This window comes from Piliocolobus tephrosceles, chromosome 3 (genome assembly GCF_002776525.5).
Source record: "Piliocolobus tephrosceles isolate RC106 chromosome 3, ASM277652v3, whole genome shotgun sequence".
Classification (NCBI taxonomy): Eukaryota; Metazoa; Chordata; class Mammalia; order Primates; family Cercopithecidae; genus Piliocolobus; species Piliocolobus tephrosceles.
In genome coordinates this window covers 105,762,322-105,779,276 of record NC_045436.1, presented here as the reverse complement: position 1 = coordinate 105,779,276, position 16,955 = coordinate 105,762,322, and the positions used below count along the sequence as shown (strand labels likewise).

The following is a 16,955-nucleotide window of genomic DNA, read 5'->3' as shown; positions in this document are numbered from 1 at the left end:
TCCTCTTACAAGGACATCAGTCAGATTGGATTAGGGCCCACCCTGAGGGCTTCTTTTTAACGTAGTCACCCTTTGAAAACCCTATCTGTAAATATAGTCACATTCTAAGGTACTGGGGGTTAGAGCTTCAACATATGAATTTTAGAGGGACATAATTCAGCCCATTAACAGGCACGGAATACCAGCATTTTCCATCATATGAGCATGGAATAATAGTTCTAGTCTAAGGTAACTACTATTTGTATAAAATATAAAATCACTCACCCACAATGAAAAAAAAAATGAGTCTGAAATGAACAATGATTGACTGTGTACAACATTTTATTTTAATTATATCTTTGGTTTACTTACAAATGATAATAGGCCCTGAAGCTTTAAGTAAAAAACTATGGAAACAGTTACCTCAGTTGAGAAAAGCTGAGTGGTGTTAGTCCAGAGTTTGAGAACTCGTGCACTAAATCCGCAAAAGATAACAGGATGCAATCAGATTAAGACTGAGTCTTATGATTTAGTCACTTGTCACTGGAAGCTGGGAAGACTGGCCTCTATTTATAGGCTGTTTTCTAAGTGCAAATGGCATGTTCTTGTTTGGCTCTGTGGGTTGTTTTGAAGGGGTCCTGACGTAGTCAGATATCATCCGTTACTCCCTGACCTTGATGTACGTTTTAGGTTATTTATTCTCTATTAGTTACATTCTTATTTGAAAAAATTTTTAACCTCTCTAGGCAACAGACTCTTTTGAGCCTAGCAATAACTGAGGTTTTTGACTTGGCCTATTAATAAATCTGCCTCTGGGCTGGGTGCAGTTGCTCACACCTATAATCCCAGCACTTTGGGAGGCTGAGGCATTTGGATCACCTGAGGTCAGGAGTTTGAGACCACACTGGCCAACTTAGTGAAACCCCATCTTTACTGAAAATACAAAAATTAGCTGGGCTTGGTAGTGGGTGCCTGTAGTCCCAGCTACTTGGGAGGCCGAGGTAGGAGAATCGCTTGAACCCGGGAGGCGGAGATTGCAGTGAACTGAGATCATGCCATTGGACTCCAGCCTGGGCAACAAGAGCGAAACTCCTTCTCAAAAAATAAGATAAAATAAAATAAAATAAAACACGATATAAAATGGTAGCTCATGCCTGTAATCCCAGCACTTTGGGAGGCTCAGGCCAGTAGATTGCTTGAGCTCAGGAGTTCAAGTACAGTCTGGTTGACAAGGTGAAACCTGGTTTTTACAAAAAAATCTAAAAATTAGCTGGGAGTGGTGATGTGGGCATGTGGTTCCAGCTACTCAGGAGGCTGAGGTGGGAGGATTGCTTGAGCCCAGGAGGTCAAGGCTACAGCAAGTCCCTGTCTCAAAAAAAAAAAAAAAAAAAAAAATTGTCTCTGCCCCTTCAAGGGTGCTTATGTTCAATTTTAATTATTATAATACTTTTTAGTGTAAGAGCCCTGGGGATTCTCTAGAATGAGAGACTTGAAAAGTTCACTAGCAGTTTTTGAACTATGATGTTAATAGTGAATAATTTGGGAAGTGTGTAAAATATGTATAAAGAAAAAAATAGAAAAAATCACATCCGGGTACAATTTTTTATATTCCTAGGTACCTTCAAAACAACACGAGAGTTGTTTTCCAGTTCTTAAATTCTGTAGATCTTCATAATTATAACATTTTCCTATGCATCTTCATAAGTAACCATGTGGACAGATGATTTTCTGTAGTTAATGATTTCTTTTTCTTTTTTTTTTTTTTTGAGAGAGTCTCACTCTTGCCTAGGCTGGAGTGCAGGGGCCTGATCTCTGCTCACTGCAGCCTCTTCCTCCCTGGTTCAAGCAATTCTGCTTCAGCCTCCAGAGTAGCTGGGATTACAGGCATGCATCACCATGCCTGGCTAATTTTTGTATTTTTAGTAGAGATGGGGTTTCGCCATGTTGGCCAGGCTAGTCTTGAACTCCTGACCTCAAATGATCCACCCTCCACGGCCTCCCAAAGTGCTGGGATTACAGGTGTGAGCCAATCGTGCCTTAGTTAATGATTTCATCGAATCCTTTCCAGCTTTCCAAGTCTGTGCTGCCTCTTTCTGCAAGCTTACTGAATGTCTAATTTGTTGTGAAAATAATTGTTATACTTTATGCCCTATGTTTTAGGCCCTTATATGTGTCATCTTGTTTAATGTGACAGCAACCCTATGGGACAGGATCTATTATCCTTATTTTACAATGAGGAAACAGAGGCCTATAGGGAGTAAGTAATTCTAAACCCAGACATTCTTGATGCGGTGACCTGTACTCATGCCCCCCATGCTTCACAGCCTTCTCAATGAGTAATTTATCAGGACACCCACGCATGTGAGGTGGTTGAGAAAGGGTAAATATTGTCCTTTCCACATTTTATTAGGGCATTATCAGTAACTGATATAAAAGTATCCTTGGGACTTGGAATACTGCTACATCAGAGATTTACTGGGGTTATCTCTTTAGTTCAGATACTGTCAGAGCTTGATGTGTAATTTCACTTCTGTATAATAATGGTTGAAGTATTTTATGTTGTGTCTGTGGGACAGTTTAAATTAGTATTTCTTGTTTTTGAACAGTGGGCCACAATACGAATTGAAAAAGGAACCCCAAAGGAGTCGATTCTTAAAAACTCTGCTTCTGTTGGTAAGTTTTCCTTTTCATTATGATTGTTAACATATTCAAATTGCATAGATGTAAACCTACCCAATTTGAACTTGAAATATGCAGAGAGCAGTATGTTCTATAGGCTTTGGATCTTTCATAATTCTGTCAGTGTAAAATAGCAGCTGCCTGAGTTTTCATGGACTTTTTAATTGTAAAGGTGGTAATATGTGTTAGCTCATCTATGTGTTCTTATAGGTATTGTTTTCCTTTCTAAGGGCATGCATTTGAAGATGGCCGTCCATGGTTTTAAAGATGTAGTCAATGGCCAAAAGAAAAAAGAAAAAGAAAAAGGCTAATGGGAGTTCCTGCGAGTTAAAACCTATTATTGAGGTTTCATTAACCAACTTGTGATTCTCAAAGTATGTTCCTCAAAATACTCTTTTCTGCTGAAGGCTGATTGGTAATACATGAAATAAAAAATAATTTTCTTGTGAAATAAGCTTAGGAATCATCACATACTATACTTTCCTTTTGGAGAGTGCTATTGCGTACTAATAAAGGCTCAGAAAAGTCCTGCAATAAAGAAACATGCTTGACCAGGTGCAGTGGCTCACGCCTGTAATCCCAGCACTGTGGGAGGCTGAGGTGGGCAGAGTGCTTGGGCTCAGGAGTTCAAGACCAGCCTGGGCACATGGTGAAACCCCGTCTCAACAAAATATACAAAAATTAGCTGAGCGTGGTGGTGCGCACCTGTAGTCCCAGCTACTAGGAGCGGGGCTGAGGTGGGAGGATTGCTTGAACCGTGGAAGTTGAGGCTGTAGTGAGCCGTGATCACACCACTGTACTCTGGCCTGGGCAATACAGTGAGACCTCATTTGGAAAAAAAAAAAGTCAAACTATCAAATACTTTATTGGAAGGAATTTATTTTCTGGAAGCTTTTCTAAAAGGAATTGTAGAAATTGTATTCTATAACGAGTTTTGGAAATAACAAAATATTTGACTGAAAACATTGGAGTATTTTTGTATAATCGGATTATGATTTTCAAATGATTGAAGCAACTAGTAGAGCTTCATTGTGTATACTTAAACACCAAAATATTATCACCAATAACATTTTTACCAAGTCTGGATATTTCTGGCTATATTTTATCCTTTTTTTATTGCCAGATACCTTCTCTGAGATATAGCAGATCTATAATTTTAAAAAATTATTCTGAGTTCATTTAAAAATGTATGTCCTTATGATTTAAGGAAAGAACAAACTTTCTTGCTGGTTTTCTGTTGTGCTTGGTGAGACTGACCTGTTGATCTTGAGTGAAAATCAGTGAGCCTTGGCCGGGCACGGTGGCTCACGCCTGTAATCCCAGCACTTTGGGAGGCCGAGGCGGGCGGATCACAAGGTCAGGAGATCGAGACCACGGTGAAACCTCGTCTCTACTAAAAATACAAAAAAAAAAAAAAAAAATTAGCCGGGCGTGGTGGCGGGCGCCTGTAGTCCCAGCTACTCGGGAGGCTGAGGCAGGAGAATGGCGTGATCCCGGGAGGCGGAGCTTACAGTGAGCCGAGATTGTGCCACTGCACTCCAGCATGGGGGACGGAGCGAGACTCCGTCTCAAAAAAAAAAGAAAATGAGTGAGCCTTAATAGATTGGGGTGATTGCGGTACATGTTTTGGGCCATGAATTTTAATTTGATTTAATTTTCTTATTTACATTAAATTAATTAAATTTTCTGCTTTTGAGACAAAGTCTCACTCTGTCCCCGAGACTGGAGTGTGGTGGTGAGATCTTGGCTCACTGTAACCTCTGCCTCCCAGGTTCAAGCTATTTTCCTGCCTCAGCCTCCTGAGTAGCTGGGACTACAGGTGTGCACCACCATGCCTGGCTAATTTTTGTATTTTTAGTAGAGATGGGGTTTTACCATGTTGGCCAGGCTGGTCTCAAACTCCTGACCTCAAGCGATCCTCCCACCTCGGCCTCTCAAAGTGCTGGGATTACAGGGCATCAGCCATTGCACCCAGCCAGGCCATGAGTTTTAAGGGACACAAAGTATTTCAATTTGGCAGGTGATGGGATCAAAAAATCAGTAGATGAGAGGGTCCAGTAGCATGGGTTTAGTTTTTTGTTTTTTTTTTTTGCCTATGCAGAAATGAGAACTTTTTGAATATTTACACTTAGTGGATTACTATTTTTATTACAATCTTTGTCAAACATCTGCTTTTTCTGTTTTTGATCTTTGTCTTTTCCATGGTATCTCCAGGAAAGAATGGAAGTAAACAGGAGGAGAAAATAGAAATCATAATATTTTAGAGTAATGCTGATGCCCGCAAAATTTGTCGTATTTCATTCAGAGTGTCTACCCTTCCTTGTAGCCTGTGAAATTGGAAATTGACTCTCATAGTTATTGAACAACTGCAACATGTAGGGTTGACAAAGCATCCAAAGTTGATTAAGACATGGTCCCTGTGGGGAGATAGGCATTTCACCGACCACTGTGATAAATACTGAAATAGGTGCATAAGCAAAGGACAGTGTGAGATCTAATTTCGGCTCTGATATGTACTGCTTTCGTCTCTGCTAATCCCACAACTGTGCATGGTATGCAACTCTGCTCCCCTCCTGACTTCATGCTTGGGTATCCAGGGGTACTTAGTACCAGGGGTATTAAGTAAGGGGTGTGTGCCCTGTTGATACATACTAGTGTTTGGAGTCATCTGAGAAGTAGTGTCACAATCCTAGACAGACTGATAGAGGGTGATGATGAAACATTGAGTACTTGTGTGCTTGGCTGGTGCAGTTTTTGGCCTTGAGAGCACCACGTCTCTGTATCAAAGTTTAGGCAAAGGTCACAGGCAGGCCAAGGACCCCAGGAGTATGGGTACAATTTTGAGATGTGTCTGAATGATATAGTCCTGAAAACAGATTTTGAGGAGCTGAGAGGGAGAGTTATGCTTCTTTTCTGCACTGAAAAACTTCCTTCTGCTGCTCTTTCATTTAGTGGAACACACTTTTTTTTTTTTTTTGAAATGCATTTCAAGTCTCCCTTCTCAGTTAGATTAATACTCCTGCATTGTATTTCTTCTGTGCTTTTATTGAAGAAGCCAATTGAAAGTTGAGCCTAGGCAAATTATTAACTGTGGTTAAATAATTCTCTTCTGTCTTTGGTCATATTCTGCTGTGTCTTTTATTTAAAAGCTATTTAATTTATTGAGCTTCTAAGAAGTTCTGTTATTGCACTTTCACCTTCCTCCTCTTCTTCTTCCTTTTTTTTTTTTTTTTTTTGAGATGGGGTCTGGCTGTATTGTGCCAAATTCCTGGCCTCAAGCAGTCCTCCTGCCTCAGCCTCCCAAAGTGCTGGTGTTACAGCCATGAGCCGTAGTGCCGGGCCATACCTTACTCTTCTAAGCTTAAGGACTTTTCCTCATTGTTAACACAAAGAGAAGCGTAAATCTTTTTCCCCACTTCAAGTAACTATTTTATTCTAAGCATTAAACTTCAGTGGAGAATATAGTTACCCTTCTACCCTAGTTTTGTCCCCTGAAAGCAGAAGTGCTAGAGCCGTAGCATAGAAGGCTAGGACAAGAAAATACAAGAATAATGGCTCGTTTGCTTCTTTTTATCAGCTGTGCTTTTGTTGCTCCAGCCACAGGACAAATGCATCTCCTCGGACCCTGGGACTTGGTCTAACTGAGATCTTAGCAACTTTTATTTTAGCCTGTTTTAAATATACAAAGGATCGTTTGACTTTTAAGAGGCACCGGCCTTACTCTTTGGGCATCTGATTTTCAGGGATTATGATGCTGTTAGGTTTGAGTTTGAATTTGGTTCATAGCTTTGATAGTAATTGTGATTAATATTAGTAATTATGTAATTTTAGTGACTCAAGATGAATTCTACTCTAATTGCATTATGACACTAGGACATTTTGAATGATTACCATGAAAAGTCACCAAGCATGAATAAAGGCCTGCATTTACCTGGGAGTGAGTCATAAATGCCACAAATACATAGAGGCAGTAGCTTGTCCTTTGGCATTGTTCCCTTAGAGGGTGATGCTGGCGTGATTCAGCATTGTTGGCCACAAAGTGCACACAACCACTGCAAGTCCTACACCATCCCCTGCTCCAGCAGCACTGCACACGAAGACTGTGGTCGCATGGCCTGCTGTTGATTTAGCCCCTGTGCTGAATTTCTCTCTGCGTTGTATCTCATGCCCCCAAGTCTCTTTTACCCACCTAAACACTCAAAAAGGAGAAGGTACTAAGGTGAAACTTCTATTGTTATACCTATTCAGAGAGAATTCAGGTTGCCTAACATGGCCCTCTAATTATACTTTGAGAATTTTTTTCTGTGAGGCAATTGACTTAACCACTTGAAATCCTGTATACATTGGTTATATGAACATTAATAAAATCTTATACATTCATAGAAAAATATGGGATCATATTTTGTGACAGAAGTTTTTGAAATATGAAGTCAGGTGGGGTCATGCATGCCTATAGTCCCAGACACTTGGGAGGCTGAAGGGGGAGGATCTGGAGTGCGAGGGTAGCCAGGGCAAAATAGTGAGACCTATCTAAAAAAAAAAAAAAAAAAAAAGAAAAGAAATTTGAGGAATATTTTTATACACTTATTTTGTTTTGGGCAGGCCATTTTTGATAGTCTAAATTAGCTAACTTAATTAATGGTGTACACTCTGTGAATACAAACCAGTATGTGTTGCCCTCAAGAATATGAAGTATAATGCATCTAATGGGGTTATCTTATTGATAAAATACAGGAAGTTGTCATATATATATATATATATATACACACACACACATATGAAACATGTATTAGTATGTGAAATATATAAACTTGTCATATATATAAGAAACATGTATTAGTATGTGAAATATATATTATTAATACATAATATATATTATTATTATTATTTTTAAGACAGTGTCTCACTCTATCACCCAGGCTGGAGAGCAGTGGTGCAATCTTGGCTCACTGCATGCAGCCTCTGCCTCCCAGGTTCCAGCAATTCTCCTGCCTCAGCCTCCTGAGTAGCTGGAATTACGGGGGTGCGCCACCACACCTGGCTAATTTTTGTATATATTTATTATTATTATTATTATTATTATTATTATTATTATTATTGAGATGGAGTCTGGCTCTGTTGCCCAGGCTGGAGTGCAATGGTGTGATTTCGGCTCACTGCAACCTCTGCCTCCCGGGTTTGAGAGATTCCCCCACCTCAGTCTCCTAAGTATCTGGGATTACAGGCATGCACCACCATGCCTGGATAATTTTTACATTTTTAGTAGAGATGAGGTTTCACCATGTTGGCCAAGATGGTTTCAATCTCCTGATTTCATGATCCGCCCACCTAGGCCTCCCAAAGTGCTGGGATTACAGGCATGAGCCACTGCGCCCTGAATTGTTAAACTCATTTTTGGGGGTTAAATTTATATTGTAAACATAAAAAATAGAAAACCCCAACCAAATAAAACATTAGTAATCATTCAGTTAATGTTTATTCTGACAAATAGAACTAGTTATATATGCATGGAAGATAGGTACCTTCTTGAGGTGTGATTTGATGGTTATCTGCTTCAAAACAGCTCCATTCAGCCTGACCAGTGCCTGGAATTTAAACTTAAACCTATGGAACAAAGGAGTTTTTAATAAAAATACATTACCTCTTAGAGCTGGTTTTCTCAACCTCAGCACTACTGATACTTTGGATTGGGTAATTCTTTGTTGTGGGGAACAGTCCTGTACAATGTGAGATGTTCAGCAGTATCTCTGGCCTCCACCCAGTAGATGACAGACAGTAGCACACTCCCATTTGTGACAACCAAAATGTGTGCAGACATTGCCAGTTGTCACCTGGGGGCACTTCTCTCTGCTTCCCTCACCCCACCCCTGCTCATTTGTGAATCACTGCTCCTAGAGAAGAATGCATTAGTGTATTGGTACCCACTATCGTTAGCATGATTTTAGTTTTCTAATAAGTAGGCCCTTGAAGGAGCAGAATTTGATTTCTACAGTTTTTGGTGGTTGATTTGGGGAAGAATGGAACGACAAAGTAAGACTTAGGTGGGGTTGGTTAGATGAGCAGCAGGGTTAGCAGATGGTAGAAGAGGAGGCAGGTTCCTTAAGGAAAGGTAGAAGCAGACAAAGAAATCTTCCTTCAGACTTTGCCTCATAATCTAATGAGAACATACTCATCTGTTTTGGAGGGAGCTTTACTTTAAAGTGGATTAGAGACTGGCATATAACTGTGCTTTATGGACTGAATGTCTATGTTCTCCCTACCTAAATTGATATGTTGATATCCTAACACCCAAAGCGATGGTATTAGGAGGTGGGGCCTTTGGGAGGTAATTAAGTCATGAAGGTAGAACCATAATGAGTGGGATTTCTGCCCTTATAAATAGGGGCCCCAAGGAATTGTCTAGCCCCTTCCACCATGTGAGGACACAGTGAGAAGATAGCCATCTGGAAATCGGAAAGAGAGCCTTCACCAGAACCTGACCCCACTGGCCCCCTGATCTTAGACTTCCAGCCTCCAGACCTGTAGGAAAATAAATTTCTGTTTTTTGTAAGCTACCCAGGCTATGGTACTTTGTTATAGCAGCCTGAAGTGACCAAGGCAGTGCTCTAAACTTCTGAAACTAAATGACTTAGCATTTAACTTTGACCACTGATGAATGAGCAGGATGAAGTGGTTCTGGCAGGAAATGAGAAGGTAAAAGGTCAGATCAGAGCTATGGTCTTGTAACTGCATTGCGAACTGATGGGTGTGAAGAGAGGGAAATAAGCCTTGAATCACAGAAAGGAAGGCTCCCATTTAAGGAAACTAGCTAGGACATTCATAAAATGTCTTGAATTATTTTTTAGATTGTTTTTCTTTTCGAATAGTGGTAACAACATGGATAATATTCCTGTGCCTTACCTCTATTTTGAGTGAAACTAGTTTTAAAATTTTCTGTCTCTAGCACTAACTGCTGAAGTTCTGGTTGGTGATTTAGCCGCATTAGTCCAAAGCCCCTCAGCAGCTTGGAAGAGGGTACCGGCATCTCAGAGTTGTGGAAGTTTGAAAAGATTGAGTGAGAACTAAGATTGAAAGATTATTTGAGGCCTGGCGCAATGGCTTACACCTGTAATCCCAGCACTTTGGGAGGCCAACGCAGGTCGATTGCTTGAGCCCAGGGGTTCAAGACCAGCCTGGGCAACATGGTGAAACCCCGTCTCTACAAAAACTACGAAAAATAGTCAGACATGGTGACTCAGGAGTCTGAGGTGGGAAGGTCTCTTGAACCCGAGAGGTCAAGGTGCAGAGAGCTGAGATCGCACCACTGCACTCCAGCCTGGGCAACAGAGTAAGAGCCTGTGTCAAAATAAATAAATAAAACAAAATAAAATAAAATGAAATATTTGAGAGTGAGAAGCTAATAGGATCAGACAATAGTCCCTTATAGTCAACTCAAGAATATATAGCCTTTTATTTATTTATTTAGGGAGACAGGGTCTCCCTCTGTTGCCTAGGCTAGAGTGCAGTAGTAAGGATCACTATTTACTGTAGCCTTGACCTCCCAGGCTCAAGCTGTCCTCCCACCTGGTCCTCCTAAATAGCTGGGAGACCACAGGTATGCACTACCAAGCCTGGCTAATTTTTTCCTTTTTGTAGAGGCGGGGTCTCATTATGTTGTCCAGCCTGGTCTGTAACTCCTGGGCTCAAGTGATCCTCTCGCCTTGACCTCCCAAAGTGCTCAGATTAAAGGCTGCCTGCCTTATTTATTTAGGGAAGTTCTCTTCACTGTTGATAGGAGCAAACCTCTTAGCCAGTGTCTACTGCATTGAAAATCCAGCTTGTCATTTTAGAATTATTTCCCAAACCAGGCTCCCCACCTTCTGCATATCTCCTGGTCTCTTTATCTTCCAGAGAAAAATCCCAATTAAAACTCCAAAGCTTCTTTATTTTGTTTCTATCTTTTAGGCAAGAACCTGTCAATAATAGTAATCAGTCACCACCATTTGTTAAACATTGGCCCCACTCTTCCAAATTATTTATTATACATGAGGGGGTCTTGTTAATCATCATTTTACTTGCTCTACATTGCATGGCTGGTCAAAGGCAGCTTGAAAAGAATCCCAGTTTGTTCTACTCAAAAGCCCCTGTTACCACTTCCCACTACTCTCTTACTATGCCTTCCTTACTAGCTCCTCTGGGCCATACTTTCTGATTCTCCTTTTGATGTTTAAGGTGACTCTTCTACACATGGAATGGAAGCTCCCTCTTCTTTTCTTTTTTTTTTTTCTTTTTTTTTGAGATGGAGTCTTGCTCTGTCACCTAGGCTGCAGTGCAGTAGTGTGATCTCGGATCACTGCAACCTCTGCTTCCCGGGTTCAAGTGATTCCCCTGCCTCAGCCTCCTGAGTAGCCAGGACTATAGGCGCACGCTACCATGCCTGGCTAATTTTTGTATTTTTAGTAGAGACTGGGTTATGCCATGTGGCCAAGCTGGTCTTGAACTCCTTATCTTAGGTGATCCACCTGCCTTAGCCTCCCAAAGTGCTGGTATTACAGGTGTGAGCCACCATGCCTGGCCTCCTCTTCTGAGAATTGGCTTTGTCACTGTGATATAATAAGAAATATGTATTGGACTTCTGTTCCCTCTCCCTTTCCTGGCACATAGGTCCTAAAACCTTTGGCATCTCTGCAGTGATAAGTGATAGTATCTTTGTATATGCTATTGAGATGACTAGTGGCTGGGAGCACCTGGATAGCCTCAGGATGGTGGCTGATTGCCAGGGGAGCCAAATATGTGATTAGAGGGTTGGAACTTTCAGCTCCCCTCCATATTGCTCCCCAAAGGGCAATGGTTTAATCGATCATGCTGATGTCCTGAAGCCTCCATAAAAACTCAAAAAGACAGGGTTTAGAGAACTTCCAGGTTGCTGAACACATCCAGGTGCCTGGTGGGAGGTGCGCCCCAGCTTCATGGGAACAGAGGCTTCTGTGCTAGGGACCCTTCTGAACCTCATCATCTGTGCAGTCTTCATCTGGCTGTTCGTTTGTATGCTTTAAAATATCCTTTGTAATAAATCAGCACTAGTAAGTAAAGTGTTTCCCTGAGTTCTGTGAGCCATTCTAGCAAATGACTGAATCTGAAGAAGGGGATATGGGAACCCTCAATTTATAACTGGTAGATCAGAAGTACCAAAGGCTTGGACTTGCAATTGACACCTGAAGTGGAAGTGGTCTTGTGGTCTTGTAGAACTGAGCCCTTCATTTGTGGGATTTGACTCTAACTCCAGGTAGATAGTGTCAACATTTAATTGATTTATGGGAAATCTAACTGGTGTTGAAGAATTGTTTGGTGTGGGAGAAAAACCCACACATCTGGGGTCACAGGAGTGTTCTGTGTTGTGGTGAAAGTATAGTAGAAGAAAAGTCAGTTTGTTTTTTTCTTATTATGTAGTCACTTACCAGGAAGCTCATAACAGTTTGTCCTCAAGTCATCAATGACATTTTTGAAGAAACAAATCTATTAAGAATGTTTAGCATTACAATCAAAGATACTATACATACATGCCAAACCACAAGGCTGACATTTTAAGTGAACTGATGGTTCATTTGACAGTGGAGTTTTATGAATGCTTCTGTGTTGTGGGATTTCTTGTTTAATCAAATTAGCTGTGTCCAAATCAACAGAGTTAATGTGGGCTGCCAGCCAAGATGTGGGTCAACTGTGTGTTGAGTGGGTTGTTAAAATGTTAGTCGTTAAAGTGGAACCCTGTTGAGACCATTCTGGCCAACATGGTGCAACCCTGTCTTGACTAAAATACAAAAAAATGGCCAGATATGGTGGTGCACAGCTGTAATCCCAGCTACTTGGGAGGCTTAGGCATGAGAATCGCTTCAACCCAGGAGGTGGAGGTTGCAGTGAGTCGAGGTTACACCACTGCACTCCAGGCTGGGTGACACAGTGAGACTCAGTCTCAAGAAAAAAAAGAAAAAGAAAAAGAAAAAGAAAAAAAAAAAAGAGGAACTCTGCCTGTTGTTCTCAACACTGTTTTTTGTTTTTTTGTTTTTTTTTCAGTGCTAACTGACAACTGATTAGTGTCCATAGCTCCACCCCCACCCCCATTTATGCATCAAAATTCACAGTTAATTATGTGGCTAATACTTATATTTGGGGTTAAAATTTTCCTATTTTATAATCAGCATTGATTATTTTGTAAGTTTTTGGAGGACTACTGGAATATATAATGATGAAAAAAGAAATAGATTTTCTCGGCCGGGCGCGGTGGCTCAAGCCTGTAATCCCAGCACTTTGGGAGGCCGAGATGGGCGGATCACGAGGTCAGGAGATCGAGACCATCCTGGCTAACACGGTGAAACCCCGTCTCTACTAAAAAAATACAAAAAACTAGCCGGGCGAGGTGGCGGGCGCCTGTAGTCCCAGCTACTCAGGAGGCTGAGGCAGGAGAATGGCGTAAACCCGGGAGGCGGAGCTTGCAGTGAGCTGAGATCTGGCCACTGCACTCCAGCCTGGGCGACAGAGCGAGACTCCGTCTCAAAAAAAAAAAAAAAGAAATAGATTTTCTCATCTACCTTTCTCAAAAAAAAAAAAAGTAAATTTATTGCTTCTAGCCTGGTATTTTTCTTAGTCCACTCAGGCTGCTATAACAAAATACCATAGAGTGGGTGGCTTATAAATAACAAACATTGATTTTTCACAGTTCTGGAGGCTGGAAAGCCCAAGATCAAGGCCCAGCTTCCTATTTGTACAGGTTTGTACAGAGCTGTCCTTTTGCTGTAACCTCACATGATGGGGGGAGTAAGGGATCTTTTTAGAACCTTTCTTTTTTTTTTTGAGACTATTCTCACTCTGTCGCCCAGGCTGGAGTGCAGTGGCTCAATCTTGGCTCACTGCAAGCTCCGCCTCCCAGTTTCATGCCATTCTCCTGCCTTAGCCTCCCAAGTAGGTGGGGACTACAGGCACCCGCCACCACACCAGGCTAATTTTTTGTATTTTTAGTAGACATGGGGTTTCACCGTGTTAGCTAGGATGGTCTCGATCTCCTGACCTTGTGATGCGCCCACCTTGGCCTTCCAAAGTGCAGGGATTTCAGGCGTAAGCCAACTTGCCTGGCCTAGGACCTTTCTTATAAGGGCAGTAGTCCTATTCACGAAGGCTCCACCCTCATAATCTAATTACCTCTCAGAGGTCCCATCTCCAAATACTCTGACATTGGAGATTAGGTCTCAACACATTAGTCTTAGCAGATGCAAACATTTAGTCTATGGCGGTACTTTTAACTTGGTTTTAATAACTGAGAGATGCTAGCAGAAAATAACTCAGTTATAAAAAAAGGGGAGGGATACAGATTATTCTATTACAAATATGCAAACCATGTAGAAATGGGAACATTGAAGTTACCTTTATTTTGGTAAAGCTTTTGATTCTATTGTAATCCCAAATAACAGGGTTAGCGAATCCATTCTGCCTGTTCCCTTGCCATCATCCTGGCAGACATCACTAGTTGATGAAATCTGACTCTAACTCAGGGATATCCAGTCTTTTGGCTTCCCTGGGCCACACTGGAAGAAGCACTATTGTCTTGGGCCACACATAAAATACACTAACACTAACAATAGCTGGTGAGCTTAAAAAAATTGCAAAAAAATTTCATAATGTTTTAAGAAAGTTTATAAATTTGTGTCGGGCCACATTCAAAGTGGCCCGACAAATTTATATGCAGCCCACAGGCCATGGGTTGGACAAGATGCCCTAAACTGTGATATGGCCTCAGAACTCTTTCATGCAATCCAGCAGACAGCTACTCATGTCTCACTGTTTTGGAGCTGGCCTTTGCACCACCTCCCATCTGGAGGATAGATAGGGGTTCTCACACTGTGTACCAGAGAGGGTCACTAACTGAGAGTTGGGGAACCTGTTGAGTAACTGGGTTTTGGCATGCATTTGATTTTATTGTTTGAGGTAGTATTGATGAATTTGACATAATGTAAAAGGCAATGTAGTTGATTGGAGACTCTTAGAGTTTTAAACAATGTAGGAAACCGGATTTTAAAGTCATCTTGACTGGGTGTGGTGGCTCAAGCCTGAGATACCAGCACTTTGGGAGGCCGAGGCGGGTGGATCACCTGAGGTCAGGAGTTCAAGAACAGCCTGGCCAACGTGGTGAAATCCCATCTCTACTAAAAATACAAAAAATTAGCTGGGCGTGGTAGTGCATTCCTGTAATCCCAGCTACTAGGGAGACTGAGGCAGGAGAATCACTTGAACTGAGGAGGCGGAGGTTGCAGTGAGCCAAGATCATACCACTGCACTCCAGCCTAGGCGACAGAGCAATACTCTGTCTCAAAAAAAAAAGTCATCTTGATAGTTTTGATGAATGAGCCATCAGAGAGCGGAACTACTTTCAAGATTGTTTACCCATAGATGATGCTCTAAAATGGGATTTAAAAAACTGGGCTGGGTTATGTGATAAAGGCGTGCCATATAATGGCAGAGGCAGAGGTTTAGACAACCAGACAGTGAAAAACAAGGCAAAACATAGAACCTAAAAAGATGCTGCAATGCATAACAGAACCAGCACGTTCAACTACACAGCCATGACTGAACCACTTACCCTGGTTTCTGCATGCAGTGTGAAAGGAGATCATTTTGGATGGGGGACACTGGAAAATGTTTTTTGGTGGATATGTTGGTGTTGAAGTGGCCACGTGGAGATGGATTGGGATTAAATAAAGTGAGAAGACTGTCTAAACTGGAGGGATGAGGAAATAGCTTAATTAGCAATGGGAGTGTATTTAGTTTAAAGAAGGGACAAAACATAGAAATAAAGTTGTAGGTAGGCAAGATTGGGTTCTGGAGGCCCTAAAAACAAAGCAGTTTGGCTTTGATGTAAAAGCATAGATAAACCCAGGTTTACTGTTCATATTAAGGGTGGTAAAGAGGAAATTCTGAAGCCTAAAAAATGGTTAAGAGATCTGTGAATCTGTTAAATGAGATCTGTGAAGGCTGATTACAGAATTTAGAGAAAAACCAAGGGATGACTCATATTAAGTTGGTTAACTAAGTTGGAAAGAGGAAGCAAACCCACGGTTTCTCAAATTCTTAAGAGGTGGAACAAAATGATTGGCTTAAATGGAAATAAAAGAATTATATTGTATATAAGAAAAAACTTCTTGTTAGCAAAAAATGATTAGAAAACTGGACCAGATTAGCAGGTAGATTATATGAGATCTTTTACAAGTAGGATAAATAGTTTAGAATTTTGGGAGAGGTATAAGTTATATAACAAAGCTCTTCATTTTCTTAACAGTGCCTGGTCATCTTGGTTGTAAAAACCTCTCTATAAAAATTTTAAATGTCTGTTTATTTTTAAATCCTTCTTTAGGCAGTGTTTATAATTGTGGGACTATCTCATGTGGATTACTTAGTATATAGCAGATAAAGCAGGAAAGTTTTTTTTTTTTTGGAGATGGAGTCTTGCTCTGTCACCCAGGCTAGAGTGCAGTGGCCCAGTCTCTGCTCACTGCAACCTCCGCCTGCTGGGTTCACGTGATTCTCCTGCCTCAGCCTCCCAAGTGGCTGGAATTACAGGCGCATGCTGCCACGCCTGGCTAATTTATTGTATTTTAGTAGAGATGGGGTTTCACTGTGTTGCCGAGGCTGGTCTCGAACTCCTGAGCTCAGGCAATCCACTCGCCTCAGCCTCCCAAAGTGCTGGGATTACAAGTGTGAGCCACTGCGCCCGGAGAAAGCAGGAAAGTTCTTCATCAGTTCTTTTAATCTGCCAGCCAGTATCAACAATCCTTCCATTCTCCTTTGCCTTTTCTTCTTTCTCTAAAAGGTTTTGGTAATGGAATTTCCCATTTTTCTCTGTCCTCTCACTGAAGCTCCTGGGACCCATGCATTCTCATATGAACAAAAAGGTGAGGGGGGCAGGTGGCAAGGCATGCTTTGTACACAGAAGGCTGGGGAGATGGAAGTAGAAAACAGTGCTTCTGTTCATTGAGAACAGGCTTTTGGGCTCAGAGAAAGGAGACAGCCAGTTGGACTTGTGATTAGACAGAATCCTTTTCTTGGGTTGCAGTAGGAAAAAGCCAGTGATGTCTGGATGCCCAGGGAGCAGGCAAAACCTTTAGGCAGGAGCTTTGGTCTTTGTGAGGCAGCCTCAGAATAGTATAGTGGAAGCTCCACCGTGGACCCCCTTCACTGACTTTTCTAGACCAGGTGCCTGGTGTTCCCGCTCTCTTCCTCAAAGCTCTGTTGTTTTGTTTTTTCCCAAAGATTGGGCTGGTGAAAGAAGAGCT

At 41.5% G+C, this 16,955-nt stretch overlaps 1 protein-coding gene across 6 annotated transcripts in view; it reads left to right on the top strand.

The window, feature by feature from the left end:
* The window catches only part of GPAT3 (glycerol-3-phosphate acyltransferase 3), a 103,582-nt gene that overhangs the window by 33,402 nt on the left and 53,225 nt on the right, over positions 1 to 16,955 (top strand). For all 6 annotated transcript variants that reach the window (XM_023222542.1, XM_023222541.1, XM_023222537.1 and 3 more), the window contains one exon: positions 2,586 to 2,652. In XM_023222542.1, the coding sequence (XP_023078310.1) occupies positions 2,586 to 2,652 (67 nt within the window). The remainder of the gene's footprint in view (positions 1 to 2,585; positions 2,653 to 16,955) is intronic.